General features: G+C 42.2%; 1 protein-coding gene across 4 annotated transcripts; it reads left to right on the top strand.

Moving 5' to 3' along the window:
• The first annotated feature begins 925 nt into the window (after nt 1-925).
• Nucleotides 926-20,173, top strand: LOC133461198 (endoribonuclease ZC3H12A-like). Of its 4 annotated transcripts, none has more exons than XM_061742012.1 (6): nt 926-964; nt 2,986-3,412; nt 8,411-8,550; nt 15,514-15,748; nt 17,147-17,247; nt 18,792-20,173. In XM_061742012.1, exons 2-6 carry the CDS (start codon nt 3,069-3,071, stop codon nt 19,688-19,690), a joined length of 1,719 nt encoding a protein of 572 aa, XP_061597996.1. In that variant the 5' UTR covers nt 926-964; nt 2,986-3,068; the 3' UTR covers nt 19,691-20,173. The 4 variants fall into 4 exon arrangements, with proteins under 4 accessions (XP_061597996.1, XP_061597993.1, XP_061597995.1 ...); XM_061742009.1 differs by having other exon boundaries at nt 927-964; nt 2,937-3,412; XM_061742011.1 differs by lacking the exon at nt 926-964 and adding an exon at nt 991-1,153.
• The last annotated feature ends 7,756 nt before the right edge of the window (nt 20,174-27,929 follow it).

The raw sequence follows: 27,929 nt of genomic DNA, 5'->3' as shown, positions 1-27,929 counted from the left end.
AATAAAAGATTAACCATGACCGTAAAGATGTTTTTGTCTACTCGAATCGAAAGAATGAATCATCTTTTATGTCTTAAAATCATTATGCTTCATTTATTTAATTGTCATTCTGCATCGAGATGCCTGATGTATGTTCTGAACCTTTTGCGTGCAACTGTTTAATTAAATCTACTGAAATCTGGATCATCTCTCAAGTATTCTTGCTAACTTAGACACTCAGTTTCAGTCCAGTTATTCACTTAGTTGTAAAAAACACATTAAAGAGCAACAACATGTATGCACATGCATCACAATACACATAACACACAAATCATGTTTAACATGTCTGAAAAGGGGTAGGAAGAGGTAAAACATATCTAATCCTTCTTCAGTAGTCAGTATAATTACAGTTTACATTCATCCGGTTTTCCTGGCCCTAATACTCTTCCATACTAATAGCCCAGTCAGGAATTGGTTAATAAGCAGAATAAAACACATTCAAAAGTTATTATAAGCCAGGCTTAAAACTTGACACATTAAAAAAAAAGGGGGGGGGGGGGGGGGGGTAATTACAGCAGGGGTCCCTGCTCTGTTTTTCTCTCATCCAAGGGGACCCTGGGCTAAAAAAGGTTGAAGACCCCTGCTTTAAAACAACATCAACGACAAAAAACTTAAGGCTGATTTATGGTCCCGCGTTACACCAACGCAGAGCCTACGGTGCGCGTCGCCGCGTACCTTACGGCGTAGGCTCTGCGTCGATTTAACGCAGAACCATAATTCAGATTTTAACAAAAAAAAACTCTTTAAACTGCGATAAGAAGGGGATCTTTGACGCATCCCCCTCCGTCCTCGTTAAGCAGGTCTATGATTGGAACCCGGCATGTGGCGTCACGCCTTGCTGAGTCAAAAAGGGAAAAGAAAAGAAACACTTCCGTGATCGCGGATCGCGCTGCAGGAGGGAGAGGCGCACCTGAGATCCGCGCAGGTGAGTTTCCGCCCAGCTCCCGTCCTTCTCCCAGGGAGCTCCGCATGCTTTCCTTCCTACTTCCCCCTTTTCTTTCGCGTCTTTTTGAAGGTTTAAATGTCCAGTTTTAGTTTTCAAATGACGTTACGGATCATTGTGGAACCTGAAACTGAGCAGAGGAAAGGTTTGCCGTCTACCGTCTTCAGAAATGTAAGCGCCAAAGTTTTTTTCTTGATTTTACACCAAAGAAAGTGACGTTTTCCTGTGATTGGAAACGGTTTTAGGGCGTTTAACGGTTTATAAATGTAATAAAGGGATTATTATCCTGTATCGTTTATGTTGACGCTCAGAGGATGGTAATGAAGCTGTAAATTATCAGCCTGCAAGTTTGCGCTGAAATGTGAAGTAAAGGTATAAAATCGGATCAAAATTGTGACTTCTTTCATCATATTAGAAGAGTTTGTGAACCGGAACAAAATGATCAATTAATCAAAAATACATCAATAAAAAAAACATAAATATGCAGTAAATCTTATCAAAGTTTAAATGATTTCCTTGCTTATTTTTCACTTCCTTTATCAGGATTCAAACAGAAATGTAATAATGTATTAGGTGTAATATTGCTGTAACACTTGAATTTGCACATTCATTGGATATAATTCCAGATGTTCATATGAATATTATTGGTTATTATTATGTTGGAATGTCTGTTAAGGACTATTTCACCGGTATAAAGTAGAAACAACTACCACAGCAGTCACTGTTTAATTCATGTTTTCCCAGGACTGTCACTAAGTTAGGAGCACTGGGTGTTAAAATGGGGGAAAAAATCGAGATAAAGAGAAAAAAATCACGTTTTCTTAAACGGTTTGATTTTTCTTGTAATAATAATAATAATAATAATAATAATAATAATAATAATAATAATAATAATAATAATAATAATAATAATAATAAAATAGATACACTTATGGATTCATTCAAGTACAACACATTAAGCTTCACTGCTTTTCCTAGCTGGTTGAATTAGAGGATCATAATACAAGTTTCATATCAATTGTGTAAAACCAATGTTCAGCTTTAATGCAGCACCCGCTCACTAGAGCACATTTAACACTACGACCAACACAGGGGCTTGTCCCAGCAGCGGCCGAGACAGTCCCTGTTAGGCCTGTTTTGAAAAAAATCGATTTTCCAATTCTAAATCGATTCTCATATTAATTCCTAAAAATCAATTCGTATGTCTAAAGACCGATTTTTTTTTTTCATCATTACATTACAACTTTTTGTATTTTTTTGTTTATGCCCAAAAAAGGAATGTTTTGTTGGACACAAGAATAACTGGTGCCATGTTTTTGCCTATAAATATGTTTAAAGGTTTGAAAATATTAAAGTTTTCAGTTATAATTGCATAAATTGTCTATATTTCATTACTTTATACTGTCTTGGGGTTACATTTGCATAAAATGCTAAAAACCAAATTCTCAAAAGTTAAAAACCGAAAATGGAAAAAAATAAAACGGAATGTGGGAAAAAATAAAACCGATTTCATCCATCTCTGTTTGCTGCCCTGGATCTGTTTGGTAATTCTGACCCACACAATGTTTCTGAAAGCAGTTATATCAGCATTCTGGGAGGTGATTGGTCCTTACAGCATCATTAGCTGCCAATACTTGCTGTTGAATCTCAATATAATACTATTAATATGTTGCAGAACTACACAGTCATATCATTCATGCAACAGCTCAAAAAACAGTTTTAATAACACTAACCCAAATCAATATCGATAGGATCGGATCAAATCTTGATGATCGATTCTGAATCTGAAGAATCGTAATGGAATCGATTCTTGACATTTGAATCGATCCCCAGCCCTGGCATACAGGGAGTATGTGCCATTTGAGGCAGGATCTCATGTCCAACTTTGAGAGTTGGACATTATGCTTGAGGTTCTCTCTGCTCAAATTCCTACATTTGTGTATTTTCCATGCAGGTGAATCATGCCTGAGACACCATGAAAGCAGATGTTTGTTTGTCTACAGCTGTGCAGCCGTGTACCGATCCCACCATCACACGCCTCACCACCTCTGCATGGGCCCCCAGCCCCCGTCGCCCCTGTGTGACGATGCACGCCAGCAAAGCCGACCCGTCTGCGGACCCCGGGCTCTCAGAGACCCAGCTGGACTTCTACCACAAGCTGGGCTACTCCACGGCTCAGGTGCAATCCATCCAGCAGAAGTTTGGGCCCGGCACCGACAAGGACAAGGTTCTCGGGGAGCTGGTTCGGAACGGGGCCAGCCGGGAGCCTCAGCCGTGGCCCGTGACCACCCTGTCAGCACTGGTTCCCAGAGGGGACAGCCCCGGCGACGGTGCCGCACTGCTGTCCATCACGGACTTTCCTGGTCTGGGCAGCGAGGGCGGAGACGCTCTGCGAGCCGTCGTGATTGACGGGAGCAACGTGGCCATGAGGTAAAAAACCTCAGTCTCTGATTAAGCATTAATCTGAGCTAGGGTTGTTCGATTAATCGATTTTAAATCGTAATCGCGATTATGTAATTAGAACGATGTTAAAACGTGAAACTCGTAAAATCGATTTTTCACTTTTTTTTTTTTTTTTTTTTTTTTTTACCTTGTCTGCACACATATTAATGATTGATACCATATTAATGATTGATGGAAATACCTCTCAATACCTGCGACAAGTGCCCCATCGGAGAGGCTCATTAGTGTAGGAGTAACATGTTAATTAAATGTTGGAACATGCCACCGGGCATCCCTCAAGGCAGATGCGGAGACCGGCTCGTGTTCCTTGCAAAAAACTTGCAAATGTGAATAGCAAATGTAATGACTGACATTACACACCTTTACCTCCTTCATGGGTTGCATTATTATTTAGCATGCAAAGACCCAGTTTAGTTTAATTAGAAAATGTCTTGTTTTATTTAATTGGAAATATAACTTACTGTATGTTTGCAAGTGCTGATTTGCTGATTTTTTTTTTTCAGAGATAAAACTTTATATTTTATTATATTTTTAAAAACTTTTTTTCAACTTATTTTACAGAGTTTTGCACTTTATTCATTCATTTTTGGTTTAATAAGAGCAAAGTTTGCGCTTAAAGCCCAATGGGGCAAATGTTCAATAAAAAAACAGCCTATTTGAAATCATTTCTTTGCCTTTTGTTAATTCACAAAATAATCGTAATCGTAATCGTAATCGAAAATCGGATTTTGAGAGAAAAAAATTGAGATTTTATTTTTGGGCAAAATCGAACAGCCCTAATCTGAGCAGAACGTTTCCCCCAAATATCTGCAGAAATTTTCTAAGTATGGGCAGCTTTTTCCCGTTTTAATAACTTTGGTGCTGCAGTGGTATTCTGTTCTGTGAGATTTGAAAAAAGAGAATGATAAATATCCCTGATCTCCTTTTATCTATTTGACCTTTTGCATTCATCAGTTTAATTTGATAATCAACAACTCTTTGTTCAAGTAGGAATGCACAAATCTTCCTTTGCTGACCACCAGGGTCTGGATCCAGACCTGCAGTTCCTCTACTGACCACCAGGGTCTGGATCCAGACCTGCAGTTCCTCTACTGACCACCAGGGTCTGGAGTTAATCTCCATTGACCTCCATGTTAAAATGTCCAACTTTTCAGCCAACATGAACATATTTACATTTGAATCAGCTTCCTGCTGGGGGTGACTGCTGGCAGTGGTGGACAGTAACGGAGTAAATTTACTTGAGTACTGTACTTAAGTACATATCCAGAGGATTTGTACTTTACTTGAGTATTAGATTTCTTTGGTACTTATTACTCTTACTTGAATACATTTCCAAGACAAATATTTTTACTTTTACTCGAGTAAATTTCTAGGAAGGCTGAAAAGTACTCGTTACTTTCAGGTCTGCTCTTTTTTCTTCTTCCCTAAAATCCTATTGGACACAAGCTGTTTTTGTCAAAGGAGGAGACCTATCACAGTGCACGCTCTCCACTGGGATGTACGTACAGCGGAAATACGTCAAGCCTCCTCAAAACGATACCGCCAAAGTAGCCTGCGTTTGTCAAGACAGAGCCGCACCAAGTGAAGACAGAGCCACAACAATGGCTACGCCTGCGTCAGGAGAAGAAAGACAATCCGCTGAGTCGTCTGAGTCTGATAATGAGCCGGACTCGGAGCAGGGACTTTCACAAAATCCTTGGCCGTATCTTAACTCAATGTTTGAGTTCGACCAAGTAAAAAACGAGGGCAGAGACAAACCACAGACATTTATTTTCAAATGTTTATTGTGTCTGCCGAAGCAGCACTACCTCTCTGCTTTCAACAACTCAACATCGAATTCTCAGAAACAAGAGTTAAAAGATCCTTAAATTAATTTAGAAAAAATATAGTAATTTACTGATGTGGAAAATAAGAAATTTACTCTTACTTTTACTCTTAGTTTTACTTAAAGTAAATTTAAAAGCATTTACTTTTGGATACTTAAGTACCTTTAAAAGCAAGTACTTTTCTACTCTTACTCGAGTAATATTTTGACTGAGCTACTTTTACTTGTAAACGGAGTAAATTTTGACCAGTAGTATTTGTACTCTTACTCAAGTACTGGGGTCGAGTACTCTGTCCACCTCTGACTGCTGGTAACCAAATGCAGTTGCAGCTCACAGACAGGCAGCAGGTAAAAATCCTCCATTGAAACGTGAATTTTGAACTCTTACGTCAGTTTTACCAACACGCCCAACCGTGGTGTCCTCCCCAGATTCTTCCACATCTTCCACTTCAGAGGCTTCCTGAGTGAAAAGACAAGCGGGTGTAACTGTTATGAGTCATACTGGCCCTTAGGCTGCACCCTATTTTTCCCCGTCGTTCAGCCTCTCACATGTCGACAAGCGCATTTAGTCTGAGATGTTAGACATGTGCGTGTGTGTGTGTGTGTGTAGAATGCACACACCCCTCTATGGTTTGCATTTCGAGGCTGTCATACAGGTTCAGGCATGTTATAAACTACCTTCTCATATACAAATGAAGGCACGCTGATAAGGAACGGCCTGTTTCCACTTCACTTCAGTGTTTTTTACGTGGGCCTCTTTCACACGTGTCTTTCAAAAAGCCCACGGAGGCTTTGAGCACTGACGGCAGTGAAATTTTCTTGCTGGGCTCCGGAGCGGACAGCACAGAGACGCTATGCCATGTCTTTGGGTTTATTGTTTATTGTTTATTGTTTATTAAGATCCCCATTAGCTGTCACCCATGGTAACAGCTAGTCTTCCTGGGGTCTACACATAAAATACATATAAATGTAACATATATAAAATTTGTACATTACTACGTGAATAAAACTGAATGAGCTTGGACTATACTAAGCACTCCAAAATCCCGACCCACCCATCCACCTCCCACCACACAACCCCATCCTACTCCGTACATGCACAAAACAATGAAAATAATGTACATGCACAAAACATTGAAAATAAAATCAAAATAAGACAATGTCAGGTGTTACAAGAACACTGTTCTAAAAATCATCACTAGGTACAATTAGAGATAACACACAATCAAAGCTTGGTTTAGACTATTAGAACATGTTTAGAAGTCAAGACAGATTGAAATTAAACATGGTATCCATGAGATCAAAACAAAACGAGAATTCTACATGTTATGAAATCAAAAACCCTAGTAAAAACCTAACTGACTGCTAATTGTTTACTTTAATGGTATTCAGCCAACATACTTTTTTTAAGATGTTTTTTAAAAACCATTACAGAAGTAGTGTGTCTTAAGCAATCCGGCAGCTTATTCCATAAAGAAATAGAACGATATAGAACAGTTTTTTGCATAGAGCATGATCTTGCAGCTGGTAGTACAAAAATACCCATGGTTACCTGCCTTGTGTAATGATCATGAACTTCATCAGCGTGGCACATCTTAGAATATAAACATCGGGGCTTAGATGTAATACACATTTTACGAAAGAAAATGAGCTGATTGGATGACAGCCTGTCTTCTACTTTCAACCTTGGTTTGAGGATTACCATGACCTGGATTAGCGCAGTGAAATTACTCCAGATTCCAGTTTGAAATAACATAATTGTTGTTTTCTTCCACCCACATAGTAGCCACAATTTCCTCCACTTTCAGCTTAAAAAAAATGTGTTGCAGACCTAAAATGCAAAAGACAGATGTATATTAACAAATAAATTAAAATTGACAGGAAAATACATTGAGGTTCATGTCGTCTGCAAAGTACGGAAGAGTATTAGGGCCATGCAGGAGAAAAAATATAAATATTTGAGAAGGGAGGTTTTTTTTTTATTATGCACTTCGAGAAAAAAGTCGAAATGACGAGAAAAAAGTCGAAATGTCGAGATTAATGTTGAAGTACAATTTCGAGAAAAAAGTCGAAATTTCCTCAATAAAGTCGAAATTTCGCCTTTTTTCTTAAGGCTGAATTATGGTTCTGCGTCAAAACGACGCCGTGCCTACGGCGTGTGGTTTTTGTACACGCAGAGGACACGCCGTCACATGCGCCGTCAGTGACGTGCACCTCCCGAAAATTGTAACTACGCGTCGAGGAGACGCAGACCACACGCAGACAGAGAGGGCTGTGATTGGTTCGTTTGAAAGCGAAGCATTTCCGGTTTCCGGTTTGAATCAGTAGTGAACTTCCAGGGCTCTTTTCTTCGTTTATATGTGATTTTTTTTGTTTTTGTTTTTTGCACAATAGTTGTCCTTATCTCTTTGATTTACTGTGACTGGAAAAAGTCGGATAAACCATTCAGAAAAAGATCGCTAACTAGTGGCCGCGGGGGGTACTGCACCGCGACCAAATGGAGAGACGGAGAAGTCCGAACGATTCGTGACGGTGTCACGGGTGCGCCGTGTGCTCTGCGTGTGTGTGACGCAGAAGCATACTCAGCCCTTTAACATTTAAACTTTATTCACGAAATTTTGACTTTATTCTTGAAATTGTATTTCAGCATTATTCTCGACATTTCGACTTTTTTCTCAACATTTAAATTTTTTTCTTGAAATTGTACTTCAACATTAATCTCGACATTTCGACTTTTTTCTCGACATTTCGACTTTTTCTTGAAGTGCATAATGAAAAAAAAATCTTCCTCCTCTAAAATATTATTCTTATTTTTCTCCTGCCTAGCCCTAATACTCTTCCATAGCAAAGACATAGACATTAAATAAATGTATGAATTTAGTATTTTTCCCATACAATCTCACCGTCTTCTGATTCAGGGTTGTGTATGAAGCAGGATTTGAGCTGAGACACGTGTATTTAACCAGTTAGACATATGGATTCTTCCTCCTTGTGACCTCAATTTACATGATTAAAGTATTGAAAAGGTGTAATAACAGCTGTGATAAAACCTCGGGGGGTATTACCGTCAATCCCAGAGTCACACCCTGAACTCAGAGAGTGTGTCATTTATTTTACTGCTTTTCCATTCACTCCCTCAGCCACGGAAACAAGGAAGTTTTCTCCTGTCTGGGAATCCAGCTGGCTGTGGATTTCTTCCTGAACAGAGGCCACACCGACGTCACGGTTTTTGTTCCGTCATGGAGGAAGGAGCAGCCCAGACCGGACGTTCCCATCACAGGTATGAGCTCGGGACTTCCTGTCAGTGTTGTGCAAGTTCATACTTCTTATGAACTAGTTCAAATTTTAGTTAACATAAATTAAAAATGAACAGTTCACGTTCATAGTTCACCATTTTCATTTTAAACTAGTTCAAATTCAGTTAATTTCAATATTTTTAGGTGAGAAGTACGAATGAAACGCCCTCTTATCCTGAAACTGTTCCCTATATACAATCATGTTTTGTCCTAGTGGCTTTTCAACTTTACTCAGAGGCTGTAAATCTCCAACAATGTAGTCCATTATCAGTTTGTCTACCTGTTGCTGGGAAATCAACCCCCTGAAGGTGCAGCAGTGGGACTGGGGTCGTTTGGGGCTGTTGGGTCTTCTTGGTCTTTCCTGATGACTTTTTTTGATTGTCAAGGACATGCAGATATTTTTTCACACTGGACAGATGCTTTAAATCCACATGACATTTCAAATGTGAAGTTGACGAGGCAGACGGTGGGACTTGTTTTCTCAACGCAGGTGGACGTAATTTGCACAGAAAGGTTAGATTTTTACCGTCTACCTCCATTTGGGAGACATGTGTAAAATTCCCGCAGATAATGATAAGGATCATCATCTGACGGATCGCTGACGCTGCGTCTGCATCGTCTCTCTCTTCACTGGTCATGTAAAGACTGCACCGGGCTCGGACCACCGTTGCCATGGAGCTGGTGCCCGTTGCTATGCTAGTGTGCACTGCATTGTGGGTAATGTAGTGTGAAGTCGTCGTCTCGTCGAGTATTTTAAATGTGCGCTTGTGAAATGAGAAGGAGGATTATTCCGTAATAAATGGACCTAAACAGTGAAACTGAAACATAATGAAAATAATCTGAACAGTTCAAATTCCAGTTCATAATCTGCAGATCTGAACAAGTTCACATTCAAGTTCTTTATTTGCAAATATGTTGCGTTCAGTTCAACGTTCTCACAGTTATGAACTTGTTCAATGAACGCGTTCATTTGAACGTGTTCATGCACAACACTGCTTCCTGTGTGGTCAAAGGGTGTCTGCTTCCTTCTGTGACTGACAGAGCAGGCCACACTGACCACATCCTAATCTCTTATCCATCTTTCCTTTACTCTCCGCACCTCTTCTCATTATCACACCTGGAGCTGAACTGCACTCTGGGTCCTCCGTTAACAGGAACTGTCAGCAGCAGTGGTCTCAAAGATGGAGGAGGTGTGCTGAGACTATAACGGAGAACATCTGGAACTCTTGTGGCACTTTCGCACTAGGACTTACTTGGCCCGACTCGGCTCGGTGCGGTACGGCACGGTTCCACACGTGTGTTTTCGCATTGCCAGGGGAGAAGTGGGCAGGTTGTGGTGAAGCTGCTGTGACGTACTCGATTGCGCAACCGCTTTGTTCATGTCGGCGCTGATCAGAAATCAGCTGGAGCCGGGAGCGGCTGAGAGTAAAACAGCCCGTCTACATCGCTTTTTTAATTTTTTCTCGACAGCCACCAGGTTTATGAACATCACCAAACAGATGTTTTGCGCTTTATAATAAAATCGCTGCGAGCCGCGAGTCCCCTCGCGCTGACTCCCGCTTCCTGATTCAAACGTCTGACGTCCCCGCCTCCCGACCAATCGGTGGCGAGGAGGTGGTGACGTCAGAAATAGTCCCTGCTCAGCCCGCTTTCAGAACCTCACTGAAATGGTTACAGAAAAAAGTATCGACTTGGAGCGGCTCTACTCGTCTCAGCCCTAGTGCGAAAGCGCAAAACGGGTAGAACCGAGCTGAGGTGGTACCAGTGCAAAAGCGCCATTGGAGGCTGGAGGGCTATAACAACCTGACAGAGCGCCGTCATTCTTACGTTGTATATGACATGGCTTGTGGTGCTATTAATTGTTCTACGAGAAAACTGAGGCCACGTTTACACATAGCCAGGTATTTACAAAAACGGATATTTCCCCCTCTACGTTTTGAAAAATATCCTCGTTTACACGAACCCGCATAAATACGCTGTTAAGGTGCTATGAGCAGCCAAACCTACAGGGGGCAGTGTAACGAGAAGCATAAAGTCATACTAGCCAATCAGAATCCTGGAAAAAACGTCAACAAATGACACGTGTGAAGCCTGAAAAATATGGTTCCGCGTTAAATCGATGGCGTAGCCTACGTACGGTGTGCGTCGCCGCGTACCCTACGCCGTAGGCTCTGCGTTGGTGTAACGCTGAACCATAAATCAGCCTGGACTGCCAGTTACTTCCAAGACGGAACGAGAGTCTTTCGTTTGGAGTGACAGAGAAGTGGAGTTACTTTTAAGTCCGACTTTAGAATATAAAACAGGTAAAATACAAGAAAATATTGACGGTGGCCAAACAAATTGTAAACACAGGTCGCACAAATGATGCTGGTGACGTTTCTGTTGCATAATGTGACGTTCTGAAGCCTAAATCTCCGTTTCCCTCCGTTTACAAGCAAAGGTGAAAACAGAGTTTTTAAAAATCTCCACTTTGGTCGGAGTTTTCAGAAATGATCTTTTTTGGTGAATTTGAGCTTCGTTTTCGTGTAAACGAAAGGCCAAAACGCATGAAAACGCCACCGTTTTTGCTCCTTGTAAACAGGGCCTGAGTGTCACACTCCACTCTGCTGTTCTCCTGCTTTGGTGGAAAATTCCACTCAGTCACCTTCTGGCCGCACCTGGTGCCACCAGCTGCATCTCATTCCCCAGCCACTTTATAATCAGCTCCGGTTCGTTCACTCACTGTCAGATTGTCTTAGCTTCATGCCTGAACTTCCAGCATTCACCTGTGGACTGACTTCCTGGTACCGACTCGGCTTGCCTTTGATCTTCTCTTCTTGTCGCTGCCCCGGTAAACACTACTGCCTTCTGTTCCTGAACACGAGACTAGTCTGAGTTTTCCGGATTTGTTTGCTTCGCTGCCTGTCCCTTGGCTCTCCACCCTGACTGTTATCATCTTCGAGCCTGTCTGCCCCCTTGGTCCAGTGGGAACTTAGTCGCCTGCCACCCAGGAGAACCGGGTGGGAATCCTGCCTTCTACCTGACTTTTCAAGCTAGTATCAGTACTGCTGCAAGGACTGGTAATAATGACCTGAGCCTGTTTGGCTGCTTACCTGCTTTGAGTATCAATAAAGATCACTGTTACTGCTATCTGAGAGTAGAGGGTCTGCATTGACGTCACTTCCCCACTGCACCACGGCCCCTTACTCGCACTGAGTGGCAAAACATCAGCAAAAATGGCTGCAACTAGTGGAGAAGACGGGATAACAGCCGATTATCGGCTTAAATTAAAGGCAGTTGAACTTGACAGTGACATGTACAGTTACCCGAAGAACCAGTTTTCCATGTACATTAATATTTGTTTCCTGATATCTATATGTACTTAATGTCTACGCCGGGGAAATACACAAAGCAAAGCTTGAAGGCATACAAAATCCTACTTAGGCAGGATTTGTTGGCGAAATTCCAAAAAATCCAACATTACCTGGTACAAAATGGGAACTGCAAATCCACGTTTCGGTGCCTGGAATCCAGTTATTTCTGCGACTTGCAGCGATCCATTTGTCCCTCTTAAACTTATTTTCAGCAGTTTGTAAAACGATAACTCAGATTTCTTGCTAAATCTATGAGTACAGTCGATCCCACAACAGCTCTTTCCCATTTTAGATGTTTTCCAGTTGCTCAAACTGAAAGTCTACGCTGCCACTCAGTCTTTCTGCCACTCAGTCTTTCTGCCACTTAGTGGGCGAAACCCGCTGTGAAGTCCCATCTGTGACGTCATGCGCATTCCCCCTGTTGTGTTGCATTTGGGTCCTGCCACATCCTTGACACTGGGACCAGTTCTGTGTTGGTCTGGAAGGGTTCAGGGGTGAAGCTAGGGAAGCAGCTAGAAGCAAAGATATCCACAGCCAGCTGAAGGACAATCCCCTGACCTATTGACTTCTGTCTCTTGCGGCAGCTGGATCTTTTCGTCTAGTGATCCTCGGACCACTTCAAAACCAAGCAACCTTATTTCTGTTGTCAAGACCAAAATGATGTTTGAGACGAGTGCTGCTTGAGCTGAAACAAGGACTGGAGGAGCTCTGGTGGAGCAACGGAGGGACCCTGGATGAGCTGATGTCTGTGGGGTCCCTGGGCTGAGCTCGGTCCCAGCAGCCTGAAAGTGTGGAGAGGAACAACCTGGAGGGTGGTGCAGGGGGTTAGCTTAGGGCCAATCCCAATGTTCACCCTACTCACTACCACTTCACCCTCAAAATGAAGCCACAAGGGGTAGGGCTTTGTAATCTTCCCTAGGGATTGGGACACCACTTGCTACGTCACTGCGTGGTTTACGTTCGGGTACGTAAGCTGTCCTGGGCATTTCACGGATTTTTGTGAGATCAGGTTGAAAACGTTGCAGCTTCACATTAAAGGAGACCTATTATGGCATTTAATGTATATTTTAAACAGGCCTTGAATGTCTTAAAAACAATCTAAAGCTTGTTTTTTTTCTACATAAATCAGAAATTCAGCCTGTGGGCCATGTCTCTAGTTTTACCGCTTCTAACCTCCTTCTCTATGAGGGATTCTGAGCGGAGGGGAGGCTATGATAATGAGGCTCTGTGCTGATTGGCTGCCTGAATGACGTGTAGCAGGGGAGGGAACAAAGCCTCTCCGGCCAGAGCAGCCAGCTGCGTACACAAAGCGTGTCCCATGCGAGCGAGCTTCAGTGACAAAATCAATTCCATTTGCTTTATTTTTTTTGTATTGGACTGTCCTAACTGGCCGCGAGTTAAACGGTTTCAGTGTGGACAGAGAGCGTCGATGCGTACCCTACGCCGTAGGCTCTGCGTTGGTGTAACGCAGAACCATAAATCAGCCTTTAGTTACCTGAAGAGGGAACGGGTCACCTCGTCTTCACAGTTATTCACACAGGAAGATTTAATTAAATTCTAAATGGGTGCACCACAGTTATTTACTCCGATTCCTAATCATTTCATTTCTTGTGTTACAAGACAAATGAATCATGTTAACTGTAAAGAAATCACAACACTGAATGTTCATAAATGGCAACTTTATTGTTAAAAAAAATAAAATAACATAAGTTGTATATAAATAACATGTATGCACTATTGCTGGCTCAAGGAAGGACTGTGCATGTCGTCTGAAGGTTTCGTTGAACAGCTTCAGGTGCATTGCTTGGAAGATCTGAAACTATAAAACAGAAGAAAAATGTATTACGGTACTAATAGAGCTCCGTAACACGGGGTAACACCGGAGCTAAGCTAAATACTTAGCCCATGCAAAGATCATACTTGTAGACAAATATAAATAACATAAAAAAATAACGTCACTTACCGCTGACTCGTGTGCAGTTGCCGGGTCTGTTCTGTTGGTACTGATCCTTTTATGAGGGTAAATGTTGACGCAAAACCTAATTTTAACTGTCCCTCGTTGTTCAAACAGCCACCGCTTCCAAACAATGGCGGAGCTCCAGCCGGCAGAGTTAGTTGTGGGCGTGGTTTCAGCAGCGGAGGAGACCTATGGAAATCTGCACCTGTTGTGACGTAACGACAGGCGCAGATTCTGAACGGCTCGTAGAAGTCACATGACACTGGAAGGATCCTCCGGGCGGCTGGACAGACACTGCAGAATTTGGTTGCTTTCCTCCTTTCCTGAGTTGGCAGGGTGAGGGGAGACCACTTTATATATGTTAAAGCAAGAAAAAATGTGTTTTTCATAATAGGTCCCCTTTAAGCCTGATTTATGGTTCCGCGTTAAATCGGCGCAGAGCCTACAGCGTAGGGTGCACCGTACGCCGCGCGTCGCCGCAGTACCCTATGCCGTAGGCTCTGTGTTGGTGTAACGTGGAACCATAAATCAGCCTTTATTCTGGCGAGATCTGAAAAAACTTCGCAACAACGACCAAGCGAGTGATTATGTACATTCACTGAGTGAATATTATGAAAGTAAAATATATATTTCTCGCTATAAATGTGATCAAAATGCATTTTTATGCAGAAACTAACTCAAAATATTGATTTTATTTACTGAAAAATGAGAAATGTCCGCCATGTTTTTTGTTTGATTCAGTATGCACGTGACGTAAAGCATTCTGAGAAATTTTCTCTGGCCCTCCGTCGGCGAGTCAGCATCTGAAATCCCTCACTCTGAAGGACTAGATTCATACCCCCTACCCCTCGTTATGCACACTACCCCTATATGCAAAGAAGAATTGGGACACCACTACTTTCACGAGAACGTGCAAAATTTAGGGGTAGGGCTGAAAGTAGGGCTAGGGGGGGGATTGGGACTGGCCCTTAGTTGCAGCTTTTGTCCAGAGATGAAGGTAAATGCTGCTTAACTAAACTTTGTTCTCAGAACCTTCCAGGCCGACTGTGAGCCGGACGCAGTGGTGTTAGGTCTTTATTTACAACTCTGAACTCAAGTCAGACCATGCATCTGTGGCATGATTTGATTCTTACAGAACGTTGTGACACTCAGAAGCTGGAAACCCCACACAGATTTTGCACACTTTTTTTTCCGTGGCTGTAAGAAAAGCATCTTATCTGATGAAAATGATCAGACTACATTTTCTGTGTCACCAGCTTGTGGCTTTCTGCTGCTTGGTGACACATTTGAAAGCAGATATGGCTTTTTTGCATGATGCATGTGGAGAGATTGTTGATTAAACTATAAGCAGGTCAAATCTGTCTGCTGGGAAAGACCCGAAGTAAAATACAGCTGCAGCTTTCTGGAAATGAAAGAGAATGAAGTTTGACATTTGATTATGCTGGTTTGGTTTCCAGCAGTTATGATCAGTATCTTGATTGACACTGTATCAGGTGGTGGGTCGTGTTTCACCTACAGAGAATCTCATCAACTCAATTTAACTTAATTCAAATTTACTCAGCAATTTTGTTAGAAAAGCTCACTTTGTCAATGCTACATTTTGGTGCTAACCCTTTGATTGTGTGTTTGCTAAACAGACCAGCACATCCTGCGAGACCTGGAGAAGAAGAAGATTCTGGTGTTCACGCCGTCCCGACGCGTTGCAGGCAAGCGTGTGGTCTGCAACGACGACTGCTTCATCGTCAAACATGCGTTCGAGTCCGACGGCATCATGGTGTCCAACGACATGTACCGGGACCTGCAGGGAGAGAAACCCAAGTGGAAGCGCTTCATCGAGGAGAGGCTGCTCATGTACTCTTTCGTCAATAACAAGTGAGTCCCGCCTTCATGGTTTGCCACTTCCGTCCGTGAAGGGAAAATATTCTGCTTTTCCTGACTTTCAAAAGTTGAAAATAGTCTAAAATAGTCACATAACCAGTTTTCAGGCTATCTTCAGGCTATCCTCATTTTGAGTTGTGCTCAAGGTGGAGGTGGGACTGCATCAAGAATCAGCCATTAGCCCCTTCTTGTTTGCTGTGGGTATGGACAGGCTGACAGATGAGGTTAGACAGGAACCTCCATGGACTGTGATGTTTGCCGATGACAATGCGATCTACAGGACTGTCTCAGAAAATTAGAATATTGTGATTTTCTGTAATGCAATTACAAAAAAAAAAAATAAGTCATACATTCTGGATTCATTACAAATCAACTGAAATATTGCAAGCCTTTTATTATTTTAATATTGCTGATCATGGTTTACACCTTAAGAAAACTCAAATATCCTATTTCCAAAAATTTGAATATTCTGGGAATCTTAATCTTAAACTGTAAGCCATAATCAGCAATATTAAAATAATAAAACGCTTGCAATATTTCAGTTGATTTGTAATGAATCCAGAATGTATGACATTTTTGTTTTTTTAATTGCATTACAGAAAATAAAGAACTTTATCACAATATTCTAATTTTCTGAGACAGTCCTGTATACTGAGAGCAGGGAGCAGGTGGAGGAAAACCTAGACAGGTGAAGGTATGCGCTGCGAAGAAGAGCTACGGAGAGGGTGAACAAGAGGTGAAGACGCTTGTTAAGCAGGTTGGAACGAGTAGAGGAATGATGTATAAAAATAGTGAACCACCAAGAATGAAAGAAGAGGTTTACAAGAGGGTGGTGAGACCAGCGATGTCGGTCCAGAGACCGGGGTACTGAGGAAAAGACGGGAGGTAGAGAGATTAAAATGTTGAGGTTCTCTCTGAGACCGAGGAGGAGGGACAGGGTCAGGAGGGACGACATCAGAGGGACAACACATGTTGGATGATGTCAGACAGACCAGACTGAGATGGTCTGGACCTGAACAGAGGACGGACCGTGAACACAACGGTAGTTACGTTACTTGGTGTGAAAGGAGAGGATGCAGAGGACGGGGTTAGATGGAGACGGGTGATTCGCTGTGACGACCCCTGAGGGGAACAGCTGAAAGGAACAAAAGAAGTAGAGGAGTAACATGTGGCAACATGGCAGGCAGAAACTGGCAGCTTGGTTTATGGAGTTAACAGCAACAGCAGAGTCAGTGGGGAGCAGTGGGAGGAAGAGGATAGACGTCACTGGAACACAGAAAATACCAGATTTACTCGACAAAACCTCACAAATACCAGACTTCAGTAAATGAAGGAAAGGGAATGAGACGGTTCAGTTCTTTGGGCTGCAGTTTGAATTTTCCTCTGATGCAGGTTTATGCCTCCTGATGATCCCCTGGGACGCAACGGGCCGACTCTGGAGAACTTCCTGCGAAAGTATCCCAAAACACGGAAAAAACAGCCGTGTCCTTACGGTGAGAGAACGTGTAAGACTCTTGTGTGATGTCTTTATTATACGTAATTGTTATTGATAGGAAATACTGTGACGTATCGGTCCATTCTTCGTTTGAGAAGTTACAAAATATGGTCATGCGCACAAATTGGTACATCCCCTTTATTTTCATGTTTCTTTGTGTAAAATCCTTTTAAAAAGCATCTGATTATAGTGGGTCATTGTAGTCGACATATACAACCCCAGAAGAGCAACAACATATATATTCCGTTGATTTATAAAAAAATAAAGCCAAAACAATCCTGGGGGGAAGGCTAAGTACCCCGTATGGCTTCCCTGGGATCTAGCAGGTGTGTAGACCTCTATAAAAGCAGATGTTTTGACAGTTTGCTGGTCTGCGTTGTTCAGGTGTGTTTTAACACAATGTCAAAAGGAAAAGAAATCAGCAATGGTCTTAGAGAAGTAATTGTTGCTGTACATCCACCCGGAAAGGGTTATAGAATAACTTCCAAACTATTTGGAGTTCAGTGTTGTGCATATGAAAAGATTATTTACAAGTGGCAAACATTTTATGGCATTTTTCCACTAGCACCTACTCAGCTCTACTCATCTCAGCTCGGCTCGACTCAACTCGGCCTGGTTTCTTCTCCATAACAATTCAGCACCTGGAGAAGTAGGAGGGTTGGAGCAAAGCTGCTGTGACGTATTTGAATGCGTATCTAAACGAAGAAGACAACAACACTAAAGATGTAGAACTTGGAGGAGATGATACTGTATGTGCTGCTGGGTCTGTGGCTTGTGTTCGATATCAAGTTAAAAAAAGGGAGTGAGAGAAACTTCAAGCGGCGACGCTTTCAAATTTTTTTTACTTTGTCTCGGCGCTGCTGAAAAGTCAGCTGGAGCCGCGAGCAGCTATGAAGTGACAGAGCTCCTGGTAGATCTGGTCGTTGCTTATCGCCCGTCTAGATCCCTTTTTAATTCTCTCCTCAGCCACCAGGTTTATGAACATCTGCACCTCAGAGTTGGATCAGAAACAGACTTTTGCGCTGCCATTGCCTGTCGAATAAAATGAGCAAGAAGCCGCCATCAGTCGCTCTTTCGCTGATGTCACATTCTGACTCAGACGTCTGACTCCAACCCCCCGACCAATCGGTGGCCTGTAGTGAGATGATGTCAGATACAGCCGACTCAGCCGCTTAGAACCTCGGCAGAGTAGTTACAGAAAAGTATCTACTCGGCACGTTAGACCCCTAGTGGAAAAGAACCAAACTGAAGTGAGTCGAGTCGGGCTGAGTAGGTACTAGTGGAAAAGCGCCATTAGACACCTGTGTATTTCTAGTTCCCGCACATCTACCCAAAGATCCACCTGTACAATTGTCGGAGAAATACAAAAATAAAACAAACGAAACAATAAAAAACAAACAAACTAAGAATGAACCCAAATGACCACAACCATGTGAGAGTGATAAAATCATTGTACTTTATTCTTTGGCTTCATGTATGTCCAGTGAACTGCTAAGCTGCTAACGAGTGCTACTCAAGAGTCCTGCTGGTTTCTTGTTTCAGGGAAGAAATGTACGTATGGGAACAAATGTAAGTTCCACCATCCTGAACGAGCCAAGCAGTCGAATCCTGCGGTGACCATGGAGCTGCGGGAGAGTGTGAAGCACCCGCCGGGCTCTCAGAAACCAGCCTCTTCCCGCTCCAGCCCCGGACCTGGACCCGGGCTCAGCCTAGAGGACATGGCAAAGAAACTGGCTCTGGGAGACCAGATGGACTCCTTACAGAGAAACGAACCCGTGTCCCAGGGGAAAGCAAGTCACCGTTCCAGCAAGAAGGCCTCATTGAAGAAGGAGAAGGCCAGCCAACACTCGGGTCGCACTTGGATGCAGCATGGCGGGTCTCAGGAGCAGCTGGATTCTGGGATCGGCTCCTCCCTAGGGGATGGGGCCTGGAGTCTCCAGGATCAGCAGTATGGAGCATCCTACTGCCACCAGCAGCAGAACCGCCCGCCGGGAAATGTGCCCTGCAGCTGCTGCTCTTACGGGCCCCCCTTCTGGGGCGCCATGCCGCCCTACCAGCCCCACAGCAGCAGCCCGCTGAGCAGCTACAGCACCGACATCAGCCCCTACGGGCCTCCTCGCTACCCCGGCTGCTGCTCATACCCCGGGTACGGGCAGTCCCCAGACCTCAAGCACAGCCGAACGCACCCCCGCCACCAGCGGCCCTTCTGGTCCGACCCGTGCGCCGCTCAGCCTCCGGGGCCCCGCAGCCTGCAGGATGAGCCTCCTCCGGGCAGGAGTCCCGGCCGGCCGGAGAGGGACGTCGTCCGGAAGAAGCTCCTGGCTATCTTCAGCGCCCAGCTGGTGGACACGGCCATGGAAATGTTTCCTCAGCTGCTGGACCCCCAGAAGCTGGTGGCTGAGATCCTCATGCTGCAGAGTCAGAACCAGTCGCTGCGATGACTGCGGCCCCCCCTGATCCCTGCCGTTTAGACGGCCTTGAAGACCAACATGAGTTTGTGTGTTTTTGTATTGTGGTATCCACCAGGCTTCAAACTGCGTCTCAGTGAACCTTAAAGACGCATTTGGCGGTTGATGCAAATTGTATCTTTATTTAAAGCCAAAAAGAACAAGTGGATTTTAATGCCACTTAGTTGGATTGATAATGTACGCCTGACGGTCAGATACTGTTTATTGACCTGCGTTTTATTATCAGCATGTACTATGCACTTAGTATATGAAAACTGAATATACAAATGTTTTTTGTGCCACATTGGCACCACTTTTGTGTTGAAATAAAAGCAAAACTCTGAGTGAACTGTCCTCGCAAAGCTTGATGTCACTGATTTACTTTATTTAATGTATGTTTGCATTTGTTTGTGTTGACAAGCAGCCTCATCAGAGCTGGAAACACGGAGATCCAGTTTTAACAGTGACACCATTAAAAGGACATAGACAGACAACCGGTGTGTGTGGCTGAATATCTACAGTGTAAAGCACTTTGGGGCTGTAGGAGTAAAGCAGAAAGCGCTATACAAGTGTAAGCGATTTACCAAATGAACGAACGACAGCTGATTCGTCTCTTTGAATTTTGACTTTAAGATGTAATATAAAAACAAGCTGATCAGTGTGAAGATCTGGATTAGGTGGAGAAGTGAACATCATGCACTGTAATATTACTGGACAGGAGATCTGTGATGTCGTCCACAGGTCTTCTGAAGAGTGGTTTGGGTGTACCTCTATTTCCTCTTATTTACGAGTAAATGGGCGGAGCAAAAAGGCCCTTAAAGCCAACTGGAACACATCCACCTAATGTCAATCAAAACTGTAACCACTCTTTTCAGTGGATCAACGCCAGAGGAGCTGCGGTGCAGCCAGAGAGCGTTGGCAGCAGATTATCCTGTTTGAGGAGTCATTTTAGTGGTGAAATCAGAAATGGCCGCTGCGTTCAGCCAACAGCGTGGTTGACACAGTCTACTGACCACGTCGTTTAGCTTCTTAGCATCATACTGACTGATGAGGACATGATGGTGGCTACCGTATTTTCGCGACCATAAGGCGCAACTTTTTTTTTTTTTTAAATGTGCCGGGCGCCTTAAGAAACGGTGCGCCGTGTCTATTACCTGAATTACGGTAATGTCAGGTCGGCCACCATGAGAAGGTAAAAAGAGAAGGGGGCGGGTGAAGCTGAATGAGACCATCCACTGAGCTGTTTAATGCGAAACAGATGATGAAGACTTTTAAGGATTTGCTTGATGTGTAAAGTGAAATAAAATACAATCAAACTAAGTTTTGCTCCGCTCTATTTAAATAAGCACACTTGTGTGTGAGTGTTCTGCAGCGCCGGCCGGTCGGAACCGTCCACATTCCCCGGTTAAAGCAGCGGCTGCAGCAGCGCGGTGATGGTCGCTGCTGCAGCCGACTTCCTGGTTCCCCAAGCGGGTCCGATGACCTGGTTCCTGGCCGCTTTAAGAGCAGAGATTTCTGGGGTCTGTCTCAGGTCAGATCAGCTTCACTTTCCGAGATTTGCAGCCAAATCTGTCGGTTACAAACCCGGTACCGGATCCCGACATGCGCGTGTGTGTATTCGCGGCCCGACACACAGATTCTCATGTAGGCTATGTGGTGCTGGACTGGCGCAGCTGATGGACAGAAACTTATGGTGATTTTTAAAAGAAAAACTTTGCATAAGAGGTTTCCAGCCGGAGTCATTATAAGGGTGAATGAAAAGGGGTGGCTGGATGAAGGGATGATGATGATCAAGAAGCTGAGACAGGTCTGGAAATTCGGACTGGCGTAGCTGAATTAACGGAGCTCCTGTCGGATACAAACCCCGGTACCGGCTCCCCGACAGCGCGTGTGTGTGAGCGGGTCCAGCGCGAGGGTCCCGGGACGCGGGACCCGGGACCGCCGCGGTACCAGCGCGGGGGGGGGGGCGGACCGGGACCCGGGACCCGGGACCCGGGACCCGGGACCCGGTCCAGCGCGAGGGAGCAAACGGGGAGCGGGACCCGGGACCGCCGCTGTCGGGATTTTTAAAAGAAAAGCGTTCCCTAAAGAGACTTTTCCAGCCAGAGTGAAATGAAAAGGGCTGGATGGATGAGGAGATGATCAGTGGCTGAGACAGGTTTGTGCAGCAACCCGGTGGTTTTTTTAAATTCTTTAATGCAGAAACAGAATATGAACCTTTGAAGGGTTTGATTGATGTGAAAAGTGAAATAAAATATCAAACTAAGTTTTGCTTCTGCTGTATTTTTAGCGCGTGTGTGTTTTGCAACGCGTGTCTGTGCAGCTCCGTCTCCGTAGACGGCGCCTTTTGGGTCGGTGCGCCGTATGTGTGTTTTAAAACCAAAAATGACACACAAAACTGAGGGTGCGCCTTTCCACACAGTGCGCCATATGGTCGCGAAAATACGGTACATAAATGTAATTATCATGATTTAAAGTTTTATTGGATTTTTGCCACATATAAGTGAAGGTTTAATTGTGGATAAGTTATTTAAGATAAGTATTTGAGGGTTCACTGGAATATTCTGTACTGTTATCGAGGATAATGCAGTTGCAACCTGTTGCCAGAAGTTTGCAACAGGTTGTCATTCCCAGACCATGTGCATGAAGGTTCCTGGTTTATTCTGAGAGCATCATGTACATAAAGAGCTAACCAGGATCTTCATATGGTAAAGCTTGCAAGGTGTTAAATAAGTTCTGTGTACAAATTGATAATGAATAAGCTGATTAACTGGGTTTCTGGAAGATATATTAGTCCATACATCATTCCAGTTGAAAACAATAAAAACAATCAAGCAAAGGTACAGATTGAGGGTGTAAACATTGAAAGAGTACATTAAACTAAATTTCTTGGGGTAATTATAGATGACATAGTGGAATTCCAAACTGCACAATTCATGTATAAAGCTACTTATTACCATCTCACTTACAGGAAATGTTTAATGACAGAGAGGGGAGGTATAATTTAAGGGGTAGTCTAAATTTTAAGACTTGCAGAACACGAACAACAATGAAAAGATTTTCTATATCAGTCAGTGGAGTTAAACTAATGGAGAATGGATTCAGAATTAAAACAATGTCCAAACAATACCCCAGTTTAAAAACAAATATAAAAACAGTATTTTCACAAGGTACAAAGAGGAAGGGGTTTAGTGGCTTTTAGGGGCCTGCAGATAACTATTGGGTGATATATATATATATATATATATATATATATATATATATATATATATATATATATATATATATATATATATATATATATATATATATATATATATACATATATATGTGTGTGTGTAAGTAGATATATACATAGATATAGAGCAGATGCAGTTAATAGAGACAGTATAGTGTAAATAAGTATATTTATATAAATATTTATATGGGCATGTCAAATATATAGAAATATTCAACTATGTGTATGTATGTATAGGTATGTGTGTGTATAATTACAGTATATAATTGTATAATTACAGTATATAATAATAATATTAATACTGTTATTTAGCAGTGTGACTGAGTACAGTGTGTGAGTATTTCTAAATACAGGTTAAATGATTAGTGAATGGGGGTAGGATTAAATAAGTTTAGACTTCTTCCTACTCCTTTTTTGCACATGTAAATTAAGATATCAAGTTTTAAAGGATGAAATTCTTTGTTTTGTTGTTTTGTTTTCTTAAACTTCTCTTGAAGTGTTGTTTTTTACATAATAAAATAAATCAAATCAAATAAAAAAAAAAGATTTGGGTCCCAGTCAGGTATATTCCTTCTCCATATTGCATCTAGGGCTAAAGGTTTATATGACATTTTCAAAATATATTGATATATAGTTGTGACCACACCCCTTGTTTTTAACTTGTCTATTAGCTCATACAGGGAATGTTCAGATAACTTTACATCATTAGGTACACCTCGCGCCTTAAGTGCAACCATAATTTGCAAGTAGAAAAAAAAGATGTGTTCTGTAAATTAAAACTAAACCCTGATCTCTCCATTGTGGGAATTGGATGGGTCTACCCCCAATTCGTAGACTAAAATGATTAAAGATCGGAGTGTTTAAATGCCACTGAGTTGTAATGTTACATAGCTTTTCCACAGAATACCAAATTGAGATCAAGTGAGATATAATTCAACCAAATTGTGATTTGCACATTTTAATTGGTAAATTAGATAATAACACCTCTCTTAGAGACCATGGATGCACTATGTTTTCTTTTAATAAACGCCACGAGACATTGGCTGTAGGATTAAACCACGTACTGAGTGGGCAAAGGGAAAAGCCCAGGAATAGAATTAAAAAATTGGCAATGACAACCCTCCGTCCCTTCTATTTTGCTGGAGAGCAGGAGTTTTTAATCGAGGCCTCTTGCCTTTCCAGATAATTTTGTTAATATCTTTCTGTAATTTTCCCCAACTTCCCGCTGGGGGAGCAAGTGGTATCATCGAACTTATAAAATTAACTCTAGGTAGCACATTCATCTTTATAATAGCTATACGAGCCTGTAGTGAGTTTGGTAAATTCATCCATCTGTCCAAATCATATGTAATTTTCTTAAAGGCATCTACGAAATTGTTCTTAATGATAGCCTCCAGAGAAGCATATATTTAAATTCCAAGATAAGTAAAATGATGCACTAAAGGTAATGCGAGGGTCAAGTTAGCCGCCACACCAGCATTATTTAGTGGTGATGGTAGAAGTGCTGATTTCTGCCAGTTAATCTTAAAGCCAGATATTCTACCAAATCTTTCAAAAATAGTAAGCAATGGAGGGATAGAATTAGTTATATCCTCAAAAAATATCATCAGCATATAAAGAAATAGAATGTTGGGTATTATGAATCGTGACAGGACAAATATTGTCAGCTTGGCGCACTGCTTGAGCCAATGGCTCAAGTGATAAGGCAAATAAAAGCGGACTTAAAGGTCAACCTTGTCTTGAGGACCTAGAAACAACAAACAAAGAAGAGCAATTTTTGCCTGTCAAAACCATTGCGGAGGGATTAGTATACACTACCATGATCATTGACATAAACCCCTCTCCCAATCCCATTTTCTCTAATGCAGACCACAGACAGGACCACTCTAAGCAGTCTAAGCAGCTTTCATTGCATCTAAAGACAACACTGCTGCTGGATTACTGTTCCCTACTGAGTCCACAATATGTAACAGCCGTCTAACATTGTTACAGGCTAGGCATTGGTATTGTCACAATCAGTTGGGTCCTTATCTTTTTTTAATAATAGAGATATTAAAGAAATAATATTCCTAGAAAAGGAAATGAATTCAGGTGGAATCCCGTCACTTCCAGGAGACTTTCCTGCTTGCATTTCTCTCACAGATTGTTTTAATTCTCCTAATGATATAGGTTCAGCCAACTTCTTCGCCTCTTTTTCAGATAAACAGGGTAGTTCTAGCTTATTTAGAAATGCATCACAGGTAGATTTATTATATACTACTTCTGATTTATAAAGCTCAGCATAAAATGATTGAAATACAATGTTGATTTGATTAGGTTCTTTTTTTAATTTTTTTTTTACCTTGTCTGCACACATATTTATGGTTAATACCATGCTGGTAAAAATCTATGGCATATATATGTGCATTGTTAATATTTTTAATATATATACATATATATACGCATACATACGCATACACATACATATACATACACATACAAACCCAGTGGTTTTTTTTTTTTTTGGAGGGGCGGGGGGGTGACATCCGCTGCTAAATCAGAAAGCAAGAACACATGGAGGCCTCACGTCGAGCACTGGAAATCTGCAACAAAAACCACAAACAAAACACGAAACCAACACGGAAGCGACCAAAACACAAGCGGCAACTGTCCCAAATCTCGAGATCCAATCACAATCTGAGCTAAGCTACCGCGATTAACTAACCCCAAAAACTACAGAGCAAGCATGCAGGTGAACAAGCCAATGTGTATGTCTATGTGTGTGTGTGCGTGCCTGTATGTATATGTCTGTGTGGCTATGTGTGTGTGTGTGTGTGTGTGTGTGTATGTATATATCAGTGTGGCTATGTGTGTGTGTGTGTGTGTGTGTGTGTGTGTGTGTGTGTGTGTGTGTGTGTGTGTGTGTGGCTATGCGTGTGTGTGTATATATCTGTGTGGCTATGTGTGTGTGTATGTGTGTGTGTATATGTCCGTGTGGCTATGTGTGTGTGTGTATATATCTGCGTGGCTATGTGTGTGTATGTGTATGTATGTATGTATGTATGTATGTATGTATGTATGTATGTATGTATGTATGTATGTATGTATGTATGTATGTATGTATGTATGTATGTATGTATGTATGTATGTATGTATGTATGTATGTGGGCGCCGCGTCAAACTTCAACGTTAAACAGGAAACTCAAATATCCTAAAAAAAAAAAATTATAATATTCTGGGAATCTTAATCTTAAACTGTAAACCATAATCAGCAATATTAAAATAATAAAAGGCTTGCAATATTTCAGTTGATTTGTAATGAATCCAGAATGCATGACATTTTTATTTTTTTTTTAATTGCATAACAGAAAATAAAGAACTTTATCACAATATTCTAATTTTCTGAGACAGTCCTGTAGTTGGAACCTTATTACTGCAGTGCCCAGATCAGCACCAGAAGTCCCGTAAAATCCCGTAAAAACCCGTAAGATTACGTAAAATCCCGTAAAATCATGTTAAAGGCTGATTTATGGTTCTGCGTTACACCAACGCAGAGCCTACGGCGTAGGGTACACGGCGACGCACACCGTACGGTGCGCGTCGCCGTGTACCCTACGCCGTAGGCTCTGCATCGATTTAACGCGGAACCATAAATCAGCCTTAAGTCAGACAAGTGTTGCGCAACGCGTGAAGACGCATGAAAGGCAAGTTTGATTTTCTTTTCTGTTCTCCTGTTCTACATGTAGCTGAAAAGCTTAAAGTAACTAAAGTAACGTATTTTTTTTTGTCTTAGAGTAACTATAACGGGATTACCCAAATTACAACTGTAACGCGGTACATTACTGCGTTACTGGCGAATGTAATCTCGTTACAGTAATGCGTTACTTTGTAACGCGTTACACCCAACACTGGTCGTGGGTGGTGTCATCAGACTCGGTTTTGAGTCCTTGACCATAATTTGTGCAAATTAGCCCCGCCCCTTCTTCTGATTGGTCGATGTTTGATAGTTCCTATTTTCTGCCATAACTTTTGAATGGTTTGACGTAAACAGTCATCTGTTCATTGCTGCTTGCATTTTTAATTATCTTTGTCTTCAGAGAGAACGTCATCGTTAGACATGACCTCAGATGTTTGTAATAACGCACGGCTGTAAGAGATTGAAGATTGTTAAAAATAGAAAATAAAATATTAATCTTTTCTTGAAATTTATATTTATTGAAAACAACAAAAACCACTTAAAAAATTATAATTTTCAATTTTCTTCCAGATCATTTAGCGAACATTTTTCAGTTATTGATTAGCCTCTATTACATTTACGCTGTCGCCACTGAGGTTCTGGTTTGTGCCTGATTTTGAAAGGAATGCTGGGAAGAACAGAGGGATGTGGTTCTGGTTCTGGTTCTGGTTCTGGTTCAGATGTTGGTTCTGGTTCTTGACCCGGTTCTGGTTCTTGACCCGGTTCTGGTTCTGATGTTGGTTCTGGTTCAGATGTTGGTTCTGGTTCTGGTTCTGATGTTGGTTCTGGTTCTTGACCCGGTTCTGGTTCTTGACCCGGTTCTGGTTCTGATGTTGGTTCTGGTTCAGATGTTGGTTCTGGTTCAGTTGTTGGTTCTGGTTCTGATGTTGGTTCTGGTTCAGATGTTGGTTCTGGTTCAGATGTTGGTTCTGGTTCTGATGTTGGTTCTGGTTCAGTTGTTGGTTCTGGTTCAGTTGTTGGTTCTGGTTCAGATGTTGGTTCTGGTTCTGATGTTGGTTCTGGTTCTGATGTTGGTTCTGGTTCAGTTGTTGGTTCTGGTTCAGTTGTTGGTTCTGGTTCAGATGTTGGTTCTGGTTCAGATGTTGGTTCTGGTTCAGTTGTTGGTTCTGGTTCAGATGTTGGTTCTGGTTCAGTTGTTGGTTCTGGTTCTGATGTTGGTTCTGGTTCAGATGTTGGTTCTGGTTCAGATGTTGGTTCTGGTTCAGATGTTGGTTCTGGTTCTGATGTTGGTTCTGGTTCTGATGTTGGTTCTGGTTCAG

Source organism: Cololabis saira, chromosome 15 (assembly GCF_033807715.1).
Source record: "Cololabis saira isolate AMF1-May2022 chromosome 15, fColSai1.1, whole genome shotgun sequence".
NCBI classification, from domain to species: domain Eukaryota; kingdom Metazoa; phylum Chordata; class Actinopteri; order Beloniformes; family Belonidae; genus Cololabis; species Cololabis saira.
Note: the sequence above shows the minus strand (reverse complement) of the source record. Positions and strands in the feature narration are given on the sequence as shown.